Source organism: Protopterus annectens, chromosome 1.part0 (genome assembly GCF_019279795.1).
Source record: "Protopterus annectens isolate FY-2018-M chromosome 1.part0, PAN1.0, whole genome shotgun sequence".
Lineage (NCBI taxonomy): Eukaryota > Metazoa > Chordata > Ceratodontiformes > Protopteridae > Protopterus > Protopterus annectens.
Window position 1 is genome coordinate 975955495 of NC_056725.1, and position 19992 is coordinate 975975486.

At 43.9% G+C, this 19992-nt stretch overlaps 1 protein-coding gene across 1 annotated transcript in view; it reads left to right on the plus strand.

Annotated features, from left to right (window-relative positions):
* The window catches only part of REPS1 (RALBP1 associated Eps domain containing 1), a 1538969-nt gene that overhangs the window by 1232991 nt on the left and 285986 nt on the right, over window positions 1-19992 (plus strand). The window contains exons 11-12 of the mRNA XM_044068024.1: window positions 5675-5776; window positions 6247-6323. Of these exons, the coding sequence (XP_043923959.1) occupies window positions 5675-5776; window positions 6247-6323 (179 nt within the window). The remainder of the gene's footprint in view (window positions 1-5674; window positions 5777-6246; window positions 6324-19992) is intronic.

The window sequence follows — 19992 nt, forward strand, 5'->3', positions numbered from 1 at the left end:
AATCCTGCTGCAGACCGGGAGGTCATTTCACAAGGACCTAAAGGAGCGAAGGCTAGCTCTAAGAATCCTATTCCTTCTGATAAGGATTCCAGAGCTCTGGACAGATGGGGTAAAAAGATATACACCTCTGCAACCTTAGCTATCAGAGCACTCAACTGTCAGTTCTATATGTTAAAATATCAACAACACACTTTGAAACTATTAAAGCAAAAAAATTCGGCCTTTCTTGACTGTGCCAATTCGAAAGAGTTGGCAGATTTACTGCACTCTACTTGTCAAGTGGCCAAACACTCATTGCACTGTGGATTTGATGCCCTTGAAGCCTCAAGTAGGGCAGCAGTGTCAGGATCTGTCATTAGGAGACATGCATGGTTGAAAGAACAACCTCTCCCTGATCATGTCAAGTCTAAATTAATTGATGCACCCTTGGATAAGGACTGCTTGTTTGGAGTAAAAGCAGAAGAGGTGCTTAAAAAGATGGAATACAAAGCAAAATATGTGCAAACCGTAAAAGATTTCTTTCAGGTACAACCTCCTAGGTTCAGCAGGAATTTTCCCTTTAAGCACTGGTCCTTTCCTGCACCTAACAGACAGGGGCAAAGTAAGCCCCGCAGAGACGGACCACCCAAGCCCCTATCCCAGGGACAGCAGAGAACCAAACAGTGGACCACTTCCGTCGCAAAGACGGGGAGTTCTAAGCCATCCCTCTATGGCAAAATTTCTCAATGACTTCCTCTCCCCCCTCTGCCCTCCTTTTACTCACCAAAAGCTAGGAGGAAGGCTCTCCCTCTGCAAAGAAAATTGGCTTTCTGTTACAAAAGGCCAATGGGTCTTAAGGATCATTCTTCAGGGATACACATTCTCTTTCAACAAACTCCCAATTCCAAGAGGGTACCCAGACTTACCTCCAAATCAGTGGGCAGAGGCATTGAAACAAGTCCAAACTCTCTTATCCTAAGGGGCAGTAGAACCTGTCCCTTCAGATCAAACAGGCAAAGGCTTTTATTCCAGGCTTATCCTTGTTCCCAGAAAAGAGGGCACTTGGCACCCCATCCTGGATCTATCTATTCTGAACACCTCCCTGGTGGTACCCAAATTGAAAATGCTAACTGCAGCAGCTGCTGCTGCCTGTGCTGACAATAAATGCCTGGTTAGTGACCCTAGACCTAAAAGATGCCTACCTCCACATCCCCATAAGGCAGTCCTGCAGGAAATTCCTGTCCTTCCGTCTAGGCTCACAACACTTTCAGTTCTCTGTGCTACCCTGTGGCTTATCTACTGCTCCCAGGGTATTCACCAAATGCGTAGCCCTGGCCATAGCATTTTGCAGACCGAGAAATATACAGATTTGCCCTTATCTGGATAACTGCCTCATTCAGGCAGAGTGCAAAGAAAAGCTGCTCCAGGACCACCTCTATGTCAAAATCCTCCTAACCTCCTTAGGATTCACCATCAGTGAGAAGAAATCAAAGCAAACACCCTCCAGGAAGATGATTTTCTTAGGAGCACTGCTGGACATAGCATCTCAAATGACCTTCCTATCCCCAGAATAGCAGACCTTCCTGCCTCTTTACTTTATCCAGCTGGCTTCCAGAAGTCACCTCACTGCGAGGAAGGTCCTGTAAGCCTTTGGGGTACATGGCATCATGCATCCTTCTAATTCCTCTGGCCAGGCTTCACATAAGAAAACTTCAGTGGTATCTAAAGAACCTTTGGTGTCAGCACTCTCAGCCTCTAGAGACCTCTCTCCCTCTGATCCCCTGTATAAGGGCCGAGTTTCTCTGGTGGGCAGAGGCCTGTGCCAAGAACAAGGGTCTTCCCTTCATCCTCTGATCAACCGGGCAGACCATCACCACCAATGCCTCAGACATTGCTTGGGGCGCTCACCTAGCAGGCAGATGCATCCAAGGTCTTTGGGATGCCCAGCACCTTCCCTTACACATCAACCAGAAGGAAATGATGGCAGTACAAAAGGCTCTGACATCCTTCAAACCCCATCTCAGGCCAGGGGTTCTCCTTATCAAAACAGACAACACCACAGTAATGTGGTACATCAACAAACGGGGAAGGACCCAATCTTACCCTCTCTGCATGCTAGCCATGAACCTCTGGCTGACAGCCTCCTCCTTAGGATTACACCTAATAGCCCAATACCCACCAGGGATCAACACCACCCTGGCAGACCACTTAAGCAGAAACTTACTTGACCCCCATGAATGTCAGCTCCACATAAAAATATTTTTGCATGTCATTCAGGAGTGGGGAACTCCAGAGATGGATCTCTTTGCTTTGCACCTCAACCACCAGCTGAAAAAATTCTGTACCAGGGAGTATCACCACCTAACGTAGAAGGTGGATGCCTTAACATTCCCCTGGAACTTCCTCTTTGTGTATGCTTTCCCTCCTCTACCTCTTATTCCCAAGGTACTGATCAAGATAAGGGAGGAGAGATCAAAGGCCATCTTCATTGCTCCAGATTGGCCCAGACAGCATTGGTACACCTTACTTCATAGCCTGACATTACAGCCTCCCAGGCAGCTTCCCCTGATCTCAGACCTCTTGACTCAGGTGGGGGGGGGGGGTGCAGCACCCAGACTTGCAGACTCTTAAATTATCAGCTTGGCTAATACTCTAAAGGCAAACAGGGGGCCCCCTGTTAAGCAAACCGGTCCTAGACATTATCACAGAGGCCAGAAGGCCCAGCACCAGAAAATCTTACGCAGGGAAATGGAATAGATTCTGCTCCTGGAGCCAGTCCAGAGGGGGGCAGTTCCTCGCAACCTTCCATTCCTCTTATCCTGGACTACTTAGTGGAGTTGTTCAATAGTGGCTTCTCCTTCTCTTCCATTAAAATCCGCGCCTCAGCCATTTCAGCTCATTTTGATAGAGATCAGCCCCTGTTCTCACATCATTTGATTAAACAATTCCTCACAGGGGCTTCTAATATCAGACCTCCCAGAAGGCCACCCACACCAGCCCTGGGACCTGAATTATGTTTTGGAAAAACTAACCTTCGAAGCTGCTGCTTCAGCAAAACAGATACACCTCTCCTGGAAGACTGCTTTCCTACTAGCTATCACCTCCGCCAGAAGGGTTTCAGAACTTCAGGCACTGATGGTCATTGAGCCCTTCATCATTTTACATGCAGACAGGGTCACCCTGAAGACTTAACCCCTCCTTTATGCCCAAGGTGAGATCTAATGTGACCCTCAACCAGGCCATACATCTACCCACATTCTTTTGTAACCCTCAAAAGAGGAGGAAAAGACGTTTGCACTCACTAGGCGTGCACAGACAGCTCAGATACTACCTGGACCAGTATAAACCCTTATTTTAAAACAGACCAACTTGTTGTCAGTTTTTTCCAAGGGGCAGAGGGAAGCCCATTTCCAAGTAAACCATTTCCAAATGGATATCACACTGTATCCATTTCTGCTACAATTTACATGGGAAACCACCCCCTAAGTCTGTTTGTACCCTTTCCACTAGGGCAGCCTCCACTTCCACAGCATTCCTCAGAGGAGTTCCCACCTTGGACATATTGGAAGCTGCCACCTGGACTTCTGTCTATACCTTTCAAAGCATTACCACCTTCCTCTTTTTCCTAAAGCTAGGGTAGGGTTTTTGCTTCTGCAGGGCATGCTGACCCAGACCTAGGTCTCTTACTAATCCTACCATCCCTCCCCTCAGCTTTGGGAATCCTCCCACAGGTGATGACTGCAACAGGGAAACACGAAGAACATAGTACAGTTGTGTACACTTACCATAAATGTAGATGTTAGAGTGTGTTCACTGTTGCAATCCTGGTTTCCCTCCCTCATTCCCCCTTATATCCTTTTTCCTTAGGGTGACATAAGCTTCTTATGGTGGCTTTTAGCCACCAGGACCACTTTACCTTATTTCCGGGGCTTCTGACTGGTTAGGGCAAGAAAAACTGATGTAATGGCATCAGCTGCTTTGCTTTATAGCACTGACGACCTGACATCCGTCAACAAGCAACAGCAGCTGACACAGAAAAACATTGACTCTGGTATTCAGGCTGGCCTAAGGCTACCACAGCACGGATAAACCACAGATGATGACTGCAACAAGTGAATACACTTGAACGTCTACATTTATGGTAAGTGTACACAAATGTACTTTCTTGATGGTTAACATTGATTTCTTTGGTAACTATCGTGTGTTGTGCATTGTAGGTGTCTGTGATGACCTGACTAATCTTTTCTGTGCAACTTTAAGAACTTTTCTCCCCAAGTCACTCTTTCAGTTGTTGCCTCTCTAGAAGGACCCTTGACTTAATGAGATTTGACTGATCAGCCACATGATTTTTTATTTGTTTTTTTGTTGAACAGGTTAGTCCCACTAGGCTAGTGGCCTCTTTTCAGTGTAGACCTATGGTGGTGGTTGTACTACTAGGGGACATTTGGCCAAGGTCTTGGGGAACTTCCTTTCTGTGGGTGTCATGGGATTTTTTACATTCACCTGAGCTACCACTAACTCAAGCAGATGAGACCTCAGTTTAATGTCTTGTGCAAAGGACAACACACTCAAGAGTTCAGCATTCCCTTTAAGCTGCATTGCACTGTCAGCATTTATCTACGTGATGTGAGAATAGAACCCACAGCCTTCCACACCAAGCTATGTGCACTATATATTGTTCCATTAAGATATTAACTGTGTCATTATTTTGTTTATACATATCATTTGATTGAATGTGTAGAACCAGAAATGGTTGAAAAAAATTGACTGAAAAAACATGACTGAAGTCTCATTTGACTGAACCACAATTGCTTGAAAACTCGAAGTCTATAAATAGTATTTGTGGTGTCATTTTTATGATCCTGTTTCTTGGGGAAGTAATTTCTAGAAGATTGTGTGGCTTGGCAATGACCACAGTAGTGCCATACTGCCAGATCTGTAGATGTTTGTGTGCAGCACTTGTGCATTGAGTGATTTTTTTTTTTCTTCTGAGGTGTTTGACTGTGGGGAGTTAGTGTATGCAAGTAAGGGAGGTGTGGGGGCATGGCGGTCATGCATCCCGCTACAAAGAAAAATCCTTTTATATCCTATATGTTGTGTAGGATGTGTTTGGTGAAATATGATTCAGCCAGATAAGTTTTCAGTCATTTGTAGCTACTGATTTTTTGTTTGAGGTAGATTCACATTCAGTCAAAGATACAGAACCATCTGTGTGTGTTTAGGTACGTGTGTGTGTGTGTGTGTGTGTGTGTGTGTGTGTGTGTGTGTGTGTGTGTGTGTGTGTGTGTGGGTACATACGTGTTTGTGTGTGTATAAGTACGTGTGTGTGTGTGTGTGTATATGTATATATATATATATATATATATATATGTGTGTGTGTGTATGCATGTGTGTACACATTTACCCCCCCCCCCCCAATTCAATATCATTAGATTTTTGTGAACTGGCAGGAATGTTGATTGCTTGCAGGGTATTTGAGATCTCACTGCTCTGCATTCTCAGCATTAGTGTATATAAAGGTGTTTGGGTGCAGGGATGCTTGCCCCTGTTTAAAAAAAATAGGTAGTTTTCCATCGTTTGTAGTATGAGGTTCATTGAATATTTAATTTAATACTTTGTCAGTAGATCATCTAACTGTACATTGAGAATATGTGTATATTTAAGAAATATTGACATAGCTATCTTCACTTCACAGATCAAACAAATCCTACAAGTCCTTTACTTACACAACCTACAGAGCTTTCAGAAGAAGGCAGTCTTGGGCAGTCCTTGAAATTTGGTGCTGGTAACTCAGTTGGTAAGTAAAACAGTTCTTGTACAAGTAGTTCTGTGCAGAAGAGATGCATGTTAAGGTTATTCAGAGTTTTGTTTTAATTGGGTACAAATTACAAATTTACATACAGTAATGGTATTGCTATTTAGATCAACAGACACATTTTCAATTTTTATGCTGTTAAGTACGTCTCCTTTGGTTTTAGGTCACCATTTAAAACATTTATCCTGCCCCCCCCCATTCAAAATCATTACATTTTTGTGAACTGGCAGAAATGTCGGTTTGTTTAGTGGGTGCTTCTCATATTTTATACAGAAGTTTCAAAGTCAATATCTGTCATAAATTCATGATTGTTTATATATACATTGAGTAGACTGTCCCCCCGCTGGTATGCAGTCAAGAACCTATTAGGAATTTGAAGAAAATAGTAGTTGAGTATCTTCTGCATAAATGTTTTTGTACACTAGACATTCTGGCTTCCTTTTACTTTCCAGCAAAGTTTAGAGAGAGCTTAAGAAACCAGGCGTACAAAAGTAGCCCAGCACTTCCATGTGTGCCTGTTATCTTGATAGTTAGCATAGTTGACTAAACTTCCTGTTTCATTCATAACCCCTGAAAATGTATGCTGCAAACTAGGAGTGATGAGTTATGAAGAAGCTTTGTATGAAGACATTTTAAGGTGCATGTGCCTACACCTAGGCAAAATTCCGGTTAAACATACAACAGTAAGGCCCAGTACATATTTCCTTTGTAAGTATTCTGTGGCTGACATATTTTGCAAAAATAGAAATTAGCTAGACAAGTAAGTGACTTTCAAAACTTAAGTTAAATTGTCCAGGTGGCTGTTCCCCAGATGAGCTTCTAGTTAAGGGTGAATGCTTGCCATATCGAGTGATCTGTAAGAAGGCCTTCTACAGTGGGTGCTTATAATTCTGTTGCTGTCCACTTCTATCTGGATATCTTTATCATCCAGCATCCATGGACAGATTTTCTACTAAGGTAGGTAATCTTGCATTCTTATGTTGTTTTTATTTCAGTTTGTGCCCTCTCATGCAGGCAATACAAGGGATCACATGACATAAGGGTGCCTTGCTGTCACTTGAACCCCTCACCACTGAACATGGGAGTAGAAGAGTTCAAAAATGGTTTGGTGGGATGTCAGGCAATGAAATCCCACTTGTTAAACACCGCAGAAGGACAAGTGCAGATTTGCTTAAATGATGAATTTGTCTGCTGTTTCCAGGCTTTCCTGGTACTCCCAAGCTTTAGAAAATACTTGAGTCACCAGACAGTAAGGACTATGAGGAAACTTTATCTTGTAGCCTCTATAGTTAATTTTCATATGAGTAAGTGCATCTTTCTTGCTAAAGATGTGAACTTAATTTGGTCTGTATTGCTTTATGGGTCTATATTAGAAGACCGAATGGAAAATATAGCGAACAGCAAAAAGCGAAAAGACCAGACCTTGAACGTGCTATTGTGGGGGGCTGCACCCTCTGCTAAATATATATATTAACTCTGAGATCGCACTACAGTGAGGAAAGGGCAAATATTCCAATCTTCACTGTACCGCAATCTAGCAAACAGCACTTCGAGGTCCGTTCTTTTTGCTGTTTTGCCGTTCGCTATTTTTTTCCATTCGGTCTTCTAATATAGACCCTTTGCTGTACATGGACGGGATTGGCTTTGCTGCTTTTATCCTTCATGCATGAGGATCTTGGAGGACCCCCCCCCCCCCAATCTTTAGTTTTGTGTTTTCTGCAGTGGAGAACTGTATGCTGTTTCTTAAGCCACACAAGTTTTAAGAAAGTAGACTCAGCACTGCCACTGGAAAGTTTTAAACTGTAGTTCACCTTTCTACTCACCTGGTCTACTTATCAAGTCAGTCAGAGAGGAAAGCATTGTATCAGTAAATCATAAGCCAGGCTGCCTTGGGAGTTATTCACACCATGCAGTGTTATAGGAAGGTAGTGCTGAGCTGTGGATATTACATCTGTTCGAGAGCTCCCAGATATAATGTCTAAAATGTCAAAACCACAGATGTTTCTACATTTGCTATATTAATTGTCAGGACTTACACTGACACAGCTTATCCTTCCTGGGAAATGAGTAAGATACAAAGCATTAATGTCTTTGCCAGTACTTCATTTCATCCCACCCCCATAGGAGTCTCATTTCATCCCACCCCCATAGGAGACATGTAGAGAATTAATTTTATTTGACATTTGTTTCCTGGGATAGTCTAACTGAGTCAAGAACCCATTTTCAGCAGAGGCCCTGGAAGAAAAGCTCCAAATACAGACATAATATAAACTAGAAACGTAGTACACATATTACAGTTCCATAGCAAAGAAAAACAGGTGTTCCAATTTCCTGTGACAGAAAATAAGCAGATATCACAGCAAAGAAACGGAATAACAGTGCAAAACGCAAACTAATAAACAATCCACAAAGCACTGAATAGAGGAGAAGCCAGGCACCGGACAGCTGAAGTAGAATGGCAAGGTTTATTGAAGCAACCCAAACACAAACGTGGAACGCTTAGACAATCACAACGCGTTTTTCGTCAATGCAACAGACTTCATCAGACAAAAAACAAAGTTTTAAAAACACATATATATATATATAGTATGCCAAAAATTCAAATAAGCCAATAGATGAACATCTCATGAATAAATAAATGCATACTGAGCGGGAAAATGTATAGCTTCATATAAAAAAAAAATAATATATAGCTTCATGTAAAAAACATATATAAAAATGTGTAACGTTGAATATATAAATATAAATATATTTATAATTTTCTCACTGGGGTTAAGAAAGCAGAAACTATAAATATAAACATAAAAGCAGAAAGAGTTCAACCTACTTTACTGTAGAAATGCTTGCAAATACTCCCATCTAGTGATCTATGGTGGAAATAGCAAGTATCCTAAAAATAACAGGAATCCTAAAATTATCATTTCATACAAACCCATAAAAACAATAATTTCATAAAATTGTGTCTATTGCCTAAAATATTTCAAAAAAGTAATCTTAAAATATAAAATGAAATATTACAAAAGATAGTAAAAACTGATAGCGTTGTGATTGTCTAAGCGTTTCACGGTTGTGTTTGGGTTGCTTCAATAAACCTTGCCATTCTACTTCAGCTGTCCGGTGCCTGGCTTCTCCTCTATTCAGATATCACAGCAGGTACCTCACAAATAAGCAGTATATTACAAGTTTGACAGTAGTAATAATGAGCAAGATTACATAGAGTAATGATTGTTAGCAGAGTAAAGTGAGAGTCTTAGACAAGGGGATAGGAGTGAGACCTTTTTTAATGTGCAGATGTCCTTCATGGATGCATCTGCAGTCATAACAACTGGGTTGTCCTGTCGTCAGGCAGCCCTTCAGTCGGCCGGATTCCAAAGTCCGGGTCCGGCTTCGGATGATGTCGCACTTCACCCGACGTCATCTCTGTTGGTCTTCGGGTATAAAAGCATCAGCCGACGCCATTTTCCTCAGTCTTTCTTGCCGCGTGGCCAAGCAGAAGCTGTTCGCAAGTGCTGGTCGGAGGGATTCAGAGATTACTTCTACCGAATACTACTCAAGACTTCTAAAGCTGGTACCCGCTGGGGACTCTTTCTTGCCTCAGCCGATGTCAGAAAAAGTTAATAATTGTTTAACCTGTGGGAAACAAATACCTCATAAAGATTTCCACTCTTATTGTCTGCCTTGTTTAGGCCCAGCCCACGACGTAGCAGCCTGTTCGCCTGTGCTTTTTCAACCGACGAACGCTTAGGCGCCGGTCGGAGTTTGCAGAACAGTTTTTCGGTTCTGATTTTGCATACATTATGCCGCCGGATCCTCCGACTACCCAATCTGCCAAAACGCAAAGATAAAGACCGACACTCATGGGTCCGCGGTTTCGCCGAAACCATGGTTAAGCAAATCATGAGTGTCTCGGTTTCGGCCGAAACCGAGAAAACTGATCAAAGTACAGCTGAACCTATCTCTACAACAGAGGCCCCTGCTACCACTCTTGAATCGGCCTCAGAAATTTTATCCACTACGGTGGTTGCCACTGACTTATCAGACACCATTCCCTTGGATGTCTCTACCCCAGCACGTGGTGCTGCTAGGCCTCCAGCAGCCATGTCCATTAAGGCCTTCGCCAGGGCTAAAGCAGCCAAGACTACTAAGACAGTGCCTGTTAAACCCCCCACAACCAGGCCCTCTTCTAGTTCTCAAATGCTTACTTTGGCAGAAGATTTAATTTCATTAATTAGAGGATCTCAATCTCACCCAGACAGGGCCTCTCAGCCCCCAGAGAAGAGACCTAGGGCAGAGCCCCCAGAGCCAGTGTCCTCTGATGATTCTGCTCACGAATCAGACATAACTGACCAGCCAGAGGCTCCTTTCTCCAATTTTGAAGATTCTGATGCTGAAGAATCCATTCCAGCTGCTTCCCCACCAGAAGAATTCTCCTTTGGGGAAACCTTACATGCCATGCGAGAGCAGTTCCAATGGCAGCAACAGGATTTTTCAGACTCCAGAAAAAGACTTAGGACCTTTCTGCACCTCCCACAGCACAGGCCCTTAGCTATACCTCCTGTTCTCTCTGTGGTGGATGATGCTTTCAATGATGTCTGCTCCGCTCCAGATTCTTTATCCTCAGCCCCTGCCAAACCAGACAGATTTTACAGGGTGCCAGATACTCATCACCACCTTTACAAGGCCCCACTTGCAGACCCCGAAACTATATCCCAGGGTCCCAAGGCAGTAGCCGCGACCATAGCTAAAAACTCTATTCCTTCTGAAAGGGAAGCAAGGTCATTAGACAGATGGGGTAAAAAGGTCTACACTTCAGCTACTCTCTCAGCTAGAGCTTTAAACTGTCAGTTTCACATGATACAATACCAAGAGTTTATGCTTGATCAGTTAACTAAAAAACTAACCACTGATGAATCTCTTGATAAGAAATATGTATTAGAAATGGTAAATAACATACAACAGGTTAGCAACCATTCCTTAAAATGTGGCTATGATGCACTGGAGGCTTCATTTAGATCAGCCATGACTGGCACAGTGATAAGAAGGCATGCATGGCTAAAGGAGCAAGCTTTACCGGATCATGTTAAAGCTAAGTTGCTAGATGCTCCTATGGATAAGACAAGTTTGTTTGGTACACCTGCCCAGCAGGTTATGAAGAAAATGGAAGAAAAGGCAAAATCTGTTCAAACGGTTAAAGATTTCTTGCAGGTTCAACCCCCAAGGTTTAGCAGAAACTGGCCTGCCAAAAATTGGTCCTTTCCTGACTCCACAAAATTTCAAAGGGGCAGGAATAGACGTTCCAGAGGCAGAAACCAATCCAGAGGAAGCGCCTACAGAGGACGACAGTGGCAAGGTAACAACAGAGGCACAGACACAACCACTGCCACTACATCAGCACAACCACAGTGACTTAACCCTAAATCCGCCTACCCGGGAACAAATAGCAGCTCCTCTAGGCGGAAAGTTAACCTTATTTTCAAAGAACTGGCACTACATAACAAAAGACAAGTGGATTTTACAAACCATAGATCAAGGTTACCGGTTTCACTTCCACACTTTACCAGTCAAAAGAGGAATGCCAAATCTACCTTCAAATCAAAAAACAGAGGCACTACAACAGATAATGGAGTTAGCAAACATGAGAGCTGTGGAAAGAGTGCCAACAGCAGAGCAAGGAAAGGGGTTCTACTCCAGACTATTCCTAGTTCCAAGAAAGGAAAAAAGTTGGAGACCAATTCTCGACCTGTCCACCTTAAATACATACATCATTGTCCCAAAATTCAAAATGCTGACCCTACAGCAACGTCTTCCCATGCTGGGCAAGGAGTCTTGGCTGGTAACTCTAGATCTCAAGGAGGCATACCTGCACGTCCCCATTCGACCAATCTGCAGAAGATACCTCAGATTTCTTGCAGGATCAGAGCACTATCAATTCTCAGCATTGCCCTTTGGCTTATCTACTGCCCAGAGTATTCACAAAATGCCTGGCATCAGTAATCGCCATTGCAGACTACAGGGAATTCAAATTTACCCATACCTGGACGACTGCCTGCTACAAGGGGACAACAAAAGCAAGCTGACAACAGATTTACAAAGGGTCATTTACTTGCTACAAGCACTGGGATACACAGTCAATTTACAAAAGTCAAGGCTGATACCATCCCAAACAAGGACATTCTTGGGCTGAATTGGACACAGTAAAACAAATGGCATTCCTGACTACAGAAAAACAAAAGAACTCCCTCTTTACTTCTTGGCACTAACAAAACTGAACAAGTTAACAGCAAGAAAAGTACTGCAGGCCTTGGGCTTCATGGCATCATGCATAATCTTGGTCCCATTTGCCCGACTACATATGAGAAAACTACAGTGGTACCTAAAGAATTTATGGTCCCAACACAGACACAGCCTAGAAACAGAAATCCCACTAATTCCATGCTTAAAGCAGGAGTTCCTATGGTGGGCTCAGGCATGTCAGTCAAACCCAGGCCTACCCTTTCGCAGATGTCAAGCAAGCCAGACCATCACAACAGACGCTTCAGACCTAGGATGGGGGGCCACATGCTGGACAAATGCGTGCAAGGATTGTGGACACAGGATCAACTTCACCTGCACATCAACCTAAAAGAAATGCTGGCAGTAAAACTGGCAATCCAAAAGTTCAAACCATTTCTCCAAGAGGGCCAGTTGATGATAAGGACAGACAACACCACAGTCATGTGGTACATCAACAAACAGGGAGGCACTCATTCATAGCCCCTATGCAGAATGACTTTGGAGCTGTGGACCCTGGCACTCAGCTACAACATCCAGTTACAGGCAATATTTGTACCGGGAAAAGAAAATACTCTAGCAGACATATTAAGCAGAACCACATTGGATGCCCACGAATGGAAGCTGCACCCGGACATCTTCAAGACCATCTCAAAGAAATGGGGAATGCCTCAGATAGATCTATTCGCATCACCTCTCAATCACCAGCTCAAAAGTTCTGCACAAGGACATTCCACCCACTAGCATGGAAAGTGGATTCGCTCTCCTTCAGCTGGAAAGGCCTAACAGCATATGCATTCCCACCTCTTCCCTTGATACACAAAGTACTACTAAAAATCAAGGAAGAACGCCCAAGGATAATCCTGATAGCTCCAAACTGGCCAAGACAACACTGGTACTCACTGCTGAGGAGCATGTCTCGAACAATATGTGGCCAATACCCTGATGCCTTTGATGTTAACTCAGAACAACTACAGCATCATACATCCAAACCTAAAAGCGTTGCAACTGACTGCATGGAACATCACATAGCAGCAGCTAATCCAGAACTTTCCCAAAGAGTTAAAGACATTATTCTTGAAGCACGCAGACCTTCAACAAGAAGGAACTATGCTGGAAAATGGAAAAGGTTTGTCATTTGGAGTACGGAAAGAGGAAAAGATGTGTCAAACATAGATATGCCTAACATTCTGGAGTATCTGGCGAACTTCTTCATTCAGGCCTGTCCTACTCCTCCATCAAGATACATGCATCAGCTATTTCAGCAGAATACAGCTTTGATCCACCTGTTTTTCGCACCCTTTGCTCAGGCAGTTCCTCAGAGGAATCAAGAATGTAAAACCTCCAAGGAAACCACCATTACCAGCTTGGGACTTAAACTTTGTGCTAGAAAAGTTGACACTATCACCCTTTGAACCAGCAGCAACAGCAGACCTACAACACCTGTCATGGAAAACTGCTTTCCTACTGGCAATTACTTCAGCAAGGAGGGTTTCAGAACTACAGGCCTTAATGGCAGTGCAACCCTTCCTAATCTTCCACCAAGATAGAGTGTCCATGAGGACTAATCCTACATTTATGCCTAAGGTGGTATCCAGAGTGTCTTTAAACCAGGCAATCCACCTACCTACCTTCTTTCCCAACCCACAAAACAGAGGGGAAAGAATACTGCATACCTTGGATGTACATAGACAGCTACGCTACTACTTGGACAGAACAAAAATAGCAGAAAGACTGACCAACTTTTTGTAGCCTATGCAACAGGAAGGAAGGAAAAGCTATTTCCAAACAGACAATCTCCAAATGGATAGGAAATTGCATACGATTCTGTTACTCCTTCCATGGAAAACCAATTCCACAGAACATAAGACCTCATTCTACAAGGGCAACAGCCACTACCACAGCCTTCTTACGAGGAGTGGCAACCAAAGACATTATTGAGGCGGCTACTTGGACCTCCGTGCATACATTTGCCAAGCATTATAATTTGCCTCTATATTCCAGATCCCGAGCAGGGTTTGCCACTGCTGTACTGCAAGGGATCCTAAACACACCATAATCTACTTTTATCCTCCTCCCTAGTTGGCTATGGTATTCTACCCAGTTGTTATGACTGCAGATGCATCCATGAAGGACATAGTACAGTTTTGTACCTACCATAAATGTAGATGTCGAACTGGATAGCATCTGCAGTCAGGATTACCCTCCCTCCTTCCCTCTGTGGTACTCCTAGGGTGTTTACCCTCCTAATAGCTAGCTGGTGGGGGAGTCTTTTATGGTGTATTTGTTTGTATATATGTACATACATGCTTATTTTTGTGTTTACCTCTATCTTTTTGGAAACATTGGCATCTATCCAAATTTTAGCCTTCAAGAGGGCTACTGGCATCTGGGGCAAGAAACACTGAGGAAAATGGCGTCGGCTGATGCTTTTATACCCGAAGACCAACAGAGATGACGTCGGGTGAAGTGCGACATCAGCCGAAGCCGGACCCGGACTTTGGAATCCGGCCGACTGAAGGGCTGCCTGACGACAGGACAACCCAGTTGTTATGACTGCAGATGCTATCCAGTTCGGACATCTACATTTATGGTAGGTACAAAACTGTACTTTTTTGTTAGTATTCCTTAAGATGTGTTCATAAAGGCAACATGAAGAGGATTAAGCAGTGGAGTGACAGAGTGTAAAAGATATAGTAAAAGGTGACATTAGCCTGGAGCAGTGCAAGTGCATAGCCATGAATTATTCAGATGCTGTTTTAACGAAGTTTTGAAGCTTGCTAGGCTGGCAATTGTTCTGGTATATAGGGGGGAGTGATTTCCAAACTTTTGCAACAGAGTAAGAGTATAGCCACTGTCTTGGTTTTTTAGAGGTTTTGGAGATGGTAAGGAGATTTTTATCCGCAGGTCTTAGGGTTCTGTTAGGTGAGTAAAGTTTGACTATGTTGCTGAGAGCTGGGCAGGCTAAGGGTTTGTAGATTAAGTTGTGTACATTCCAGAGTTGGGTATCCTGGAAGTGGCTGAGGGAGTTCAAGCCAATTAAGGTCATGTAGTTGTGTACAGTGATGTATGTAGAATTTAAGAGTTGGTGACAAACTTTGTTGTAACAATTTTGCATTTGGATCTAATAAATATCTGTAAGTTAGTAAGAATAGTGGGAGGAGAGCAGGAAATTTTAGCCAGCATGACTTCAGTTGAAGTGCTTAGGAAGTGTTGGTTTCTATAGAGAATCCCTAGTTTCTGGTGAGTTTTAATATTTTCCTGGATGTGGAAGTCAGATTTCAGTTGATTATCAATAATGACACCAAGCAGTATGTTGTGACGAGCTATTTCAGTAATTGTATTGTCTGCTGAATGTATCTTGAATTGATCCGTCAGAAGTGTGATTTTTTTTTGAGTGGAAGAGAAGTTTAGTTTTTTAGGGTTAAGAAAGAGTTGAACATTTGTAAGCCATGTTTCAATGGCAGAAAAAGTCTTTGTGTTGGAGAGTAGTTGGGGAAGTGTGCAAAACCTGCAGACCATAGTGGAATCATCTGCATACTGTATGAAGGTTCCAGGGAGTGAGGACGTATGTAGGTTGTTTGTAAACATAATAAACAGTAGGGGGCCAAGATGGAGCCTTGTGGGACTCCAGTAAGGCTGTGGAGAAAGGAGGGAGAATTCATTTAACCATATTTATGGCTTGTTTCCAATCGTCTAGATAGCTGTGAAACTACTGTAATGTGGAATAGGTAAAGCCTAAGTTGGAGAGTCAGTCCAGAAGTAAGGGTGAGAAACAATATCAAAAGCTTTAGGGGGGAATCAAGAAATGCTGCAGAAATGATACATAGCTTCCTGCTTCTCTATCCCTGTTCACGGTGTCAGTAAAGGGTAGTAGAGCTGTGGATGTGCTGTGGTCTGGACAGAAACCATGCTGAGTCTGTGTAGGTTATTTTACAGTAGCTAATGCATTAGCTGTTGGTGAATACCTCTGAGTTTTGGAAATGAGAGATAGAATGGACAGAAACTGACAAGCTCTGTGGAATTTCCTCCATTATGAATGGGGATAATATGAGACATATTCCATATGCTAGGAATTAATGATTCTGCTGTGGATCTTTTGATTAGGATACAGATTGGGTATGCAGTGGATTCAGTGACTAGTTTAAGATATTGAGGTGGGAGGTTACTTGCAGAGGTAGAGCAAGGTTTTAGTTTTTGCAGTACTCTTTTTATGATAGTTGTAGGTATGGGTGGAAATGAAAGTGGTTGAGTTATCAGTGTGGTGTTTATGACTGTTACAGTGGAGAGGATCGGAGCTAGACAGAGATATTAGGAGTTGGTATGGAAGTAGAGAGGGTGTCAGAGGTGTTTCCATAGCCAACCTAAAGTGCTTGTTGAAGTCTTCAGCTACGTGGGATGGAGAGGCATCTGGAGTTGGGCAATGTTCTTTATTCATACCTGGGTTAAGTAAGGTTGATGTAGAAGACCAGAATTTTTGGGGGTTGGTTTTGTGTTAAAGTTAAAGGTGAGTGTTGTATGATTGCTTTTTCACTTTGTTGCGGAGTTGTCTGAAGTGAATGAGATTTTTCTCACTTATTTTGCTTCCAGACATCCCAGGCTTTGTCCCTTTGTTTCATGAGGTTTTTGCATGCTTTGGTTAACCATGGAACCGAGATTTCCATTCTTACTGCGTCACATGTTTAGGCCCAAACCACAATGTACCTTGCTGCCGTTTTTGTGCTTTGTTCAGCACCCAAACTATTTGTCGTCGGCCCCTTGTTGTAGCTAAATAAAAGATGGAAGACAAAGCTATGTCTAGCAGGCAGTCAAAGATTTTTTGCAAGTGCAGCCGCCAAGATTCAGTAGGCATTGCCCCTGAAAACATTGGTCCTTTCCAGCCCCCTCAAGGCCACCTCAAACTAGACCAAGGGTGAACAGACCCCCCAGACTGCAGTCTCAGGGTATGCAGAGGTCTAAGCAATGGAGTATCTCCACTTATAAAAAAGGAGTGCTAAGCCCACCCCCTTATGGAAATAATTCGCAATGACTCCTCACCTCACCTCTGCCTAATTGCTTGTGCCCCTAGGAGGAAACTTGCCCACCATACAGAAAGCTGGACCTCCGTCACCAATGGTCAATGGGTCCTCAACATAGTATCCCAGGGGTACAAATTTTATTTCTACACACTGCCAACCCCAAAAGGGTTCCCAGACCTTCATCCAAACCTGTGGGCAGAGGTACAAAACCAAGTTCAGTCCCTGCTTTCCATAAGGGCAATTCAGCCTGTTCCTGCAGAGCAGATAGGCAAAGGTTTTTATTCCATACTTTTCCTGGTACCCAGAAAAGAGGGCACCTGGCGCCCAATCCTAGATCTAGCCATTCTAAACACCTTCCTGGTGATACCAAAATTCAAAATGCTCACCCTACAGCAGCTTCTGCCTATGCTGTCCAAAGATATGCCTGGTTAGGCACCCTAGACCTAAAGGAGGCCTATCTGCACATCCCAATCAGGGACTCCTGCAGGAAATATCTACGTTTCAGGGCAGGATCTATGCATTATTAGTTTTCTGCACTTCCCTTTGGCTTATCCACTGCTCCCAGAGTTTTCACAAAATGCCTGGCTCCAGCCATTGCCTATTGCAGACAGAAATATTCAAATTTACCCCTACTTGGACGATTGCCTGATTCAGGCAGACAGTCAGGAAAAGCTGTTGCAGCACGTGACATTTGTAAAGGACCACCTAACCTCCCTGGGGTACACTATCAACTAAAAGAAATCCAAACTAGTCCCCAGTCAAAAAATTGTATTCCTGGGAGCAAGCTTGGACACAGCATCCCAGATGGCATTCCTTACTCCAGAAAAACAAGCCTATCTGACAGGCTACTTCTTTCAAATGGCCACCAGAACCTAGTTATCCGCAAGGAATATCCTGCAAGCTCTAGGGTTCATGGCCTCCTGCATTCTACTAATTCCATATGCCAGACTGCATATGAGGAAACTTCAGTGGTACTTAAAAAGTCTTTGGTGCCAACATCCTCAGGACCTGGAAACTGTCATACCTATGATACCTTATCTAAGGAAAGAGTTCCTTTGTTGGGCAGCAGCATGCAACCACAACAAGGGGCTTCCCTTTACACAGCCCCACGCCGCCCAGACCCTAACCACAGATGCATCAGACTATGTCTGGGATGCACATCTGGACAGTAGGTGCATTCAGGGCTACTGGAGCCCAAACAGAATTCATCTGCACATCAACCAAAAAGAGATGCCAGCTGTTCAACACGCTCTGATAGTTTTCAGATCCCTACTCTCTCCGGGGCCTCTACTAATCAAAACCGACAACACCACAGTGATGTGGTACATCATCAAGCGGGGGGAACCCACTTTTACCCACTCTGCAGGCTAGCTATGATCCTTTGGAACATGGCCTCAGCCATGCATATTCACCTGCAAGCTCAATTCCTGTCAGGCAACCAAAACTCTCTGGCAAACAGCTTAAGCAGAAATCTCCTAGACCCACACGAGTGGCAATTAAACCACAACACCTTCAGCCCTGTGACCCAGAAATGGGGTAGCCCGAAGGTGGACCTATTTGCCTCCCCCTACAACCACCAGCTCAGCAAATGTTGCACCAGGGAACCTCACAGCAAGCCCTGGAAAGTGAATGCCCTATCCTTCCAGTGTGCAAACCTCTCAATCTATGCATTTCCCCCTCTACATCTTCTTACAAGAGTATTACTCAAATTAAGGGAGGAAAGATCAAGGGCAATCCTGATTGCCCCAGACTGGCCACGCCAACACTGGTAACACTACTGTGCAGTCTGTCACCATTGCCTCCATGGCACCTCCCCCAGATCTCAACTCTCCTGACTCAGCAGGAGGGGCAGTTCTTGCATCCGCAATTGCAGACCCTGAACCTTGCAGCCTGGCATATTCCTTGACTTTTCCTCCAGTGGCCAGCCTAAGCAAGCAGGTACTGGATGTCATACGTGAAGCCAGATGACCCAGTACTAGAAAATCCTATGCTGACAAGTGGAAAATGTATTGTTCCTGGATCCAGACTAAAGGAGCGGATCCAGCACAGCCTTCCTTACCTCTCATCCTGGATTACCTAGCACACCTACTCCACAGGGGCCTATCCTTCTCTTCCATTAAGATCCATGCCTCTGCCATCTCTGCTCATTACAGCACTGAGCCACCTCTCTCCTTACACCCTCTCATAAAGCAGTTCCTGAGAGGGGCTAACAACTTAAGGCCACCAAGAAGAGCCCCCTACCCCTGTTTGGGACCTTAATTTTGTGTTGGAAAAGCTCACGCTCCCTCCCTTTGAGCCTGCAACGTCAGCAGAGTTAAAATTCCTCTCTTGGAAAACAGCCTTGCTTCTGGCCATCACTTCAGCTAGAAGTGTCTGAGCTACAAGCACTTATGGCTGTGGAACCCTTCATCATTTTTCATGCGGACAGGGTCTCCCTCAGGACTTAACCATACTTTCATTCCAAAAGTGGTGCCCAATGTGGTTCTCAACCAATCTATCCATTTGCCCACCTTTTTTCCAAATCCTCAAAATAAGGGGGAAAGGGTCCTGCACTCTTTAGATGTGCACAGACAGCTCAGATTCTACCTTGATAAGACTAAGCCCTTTAGGAAGTCTGACCAGTTACTAGTCAGCTTTGCAGCAGGGGCAGAGGGCAAGGCCATATCAAAACAAACCATATCCAAATGGATAGCACACTGTATCCATTTCTGTTATAAACACCATGGGAAACCACCACCTCAGGGAGTCCTAACGCATTCCACTAGGGCAACTGCAACCTCTACAACCTTTCTCAGAGGACTCCCTACCCAGGGACATTCTGGAAGGTGCAACTTGGAGCTCTGTTCATACCTTCACCAAACATTACCACCTGCCAATCTTTCCAAATACAGGGCGGGCTTTGCAGCCACA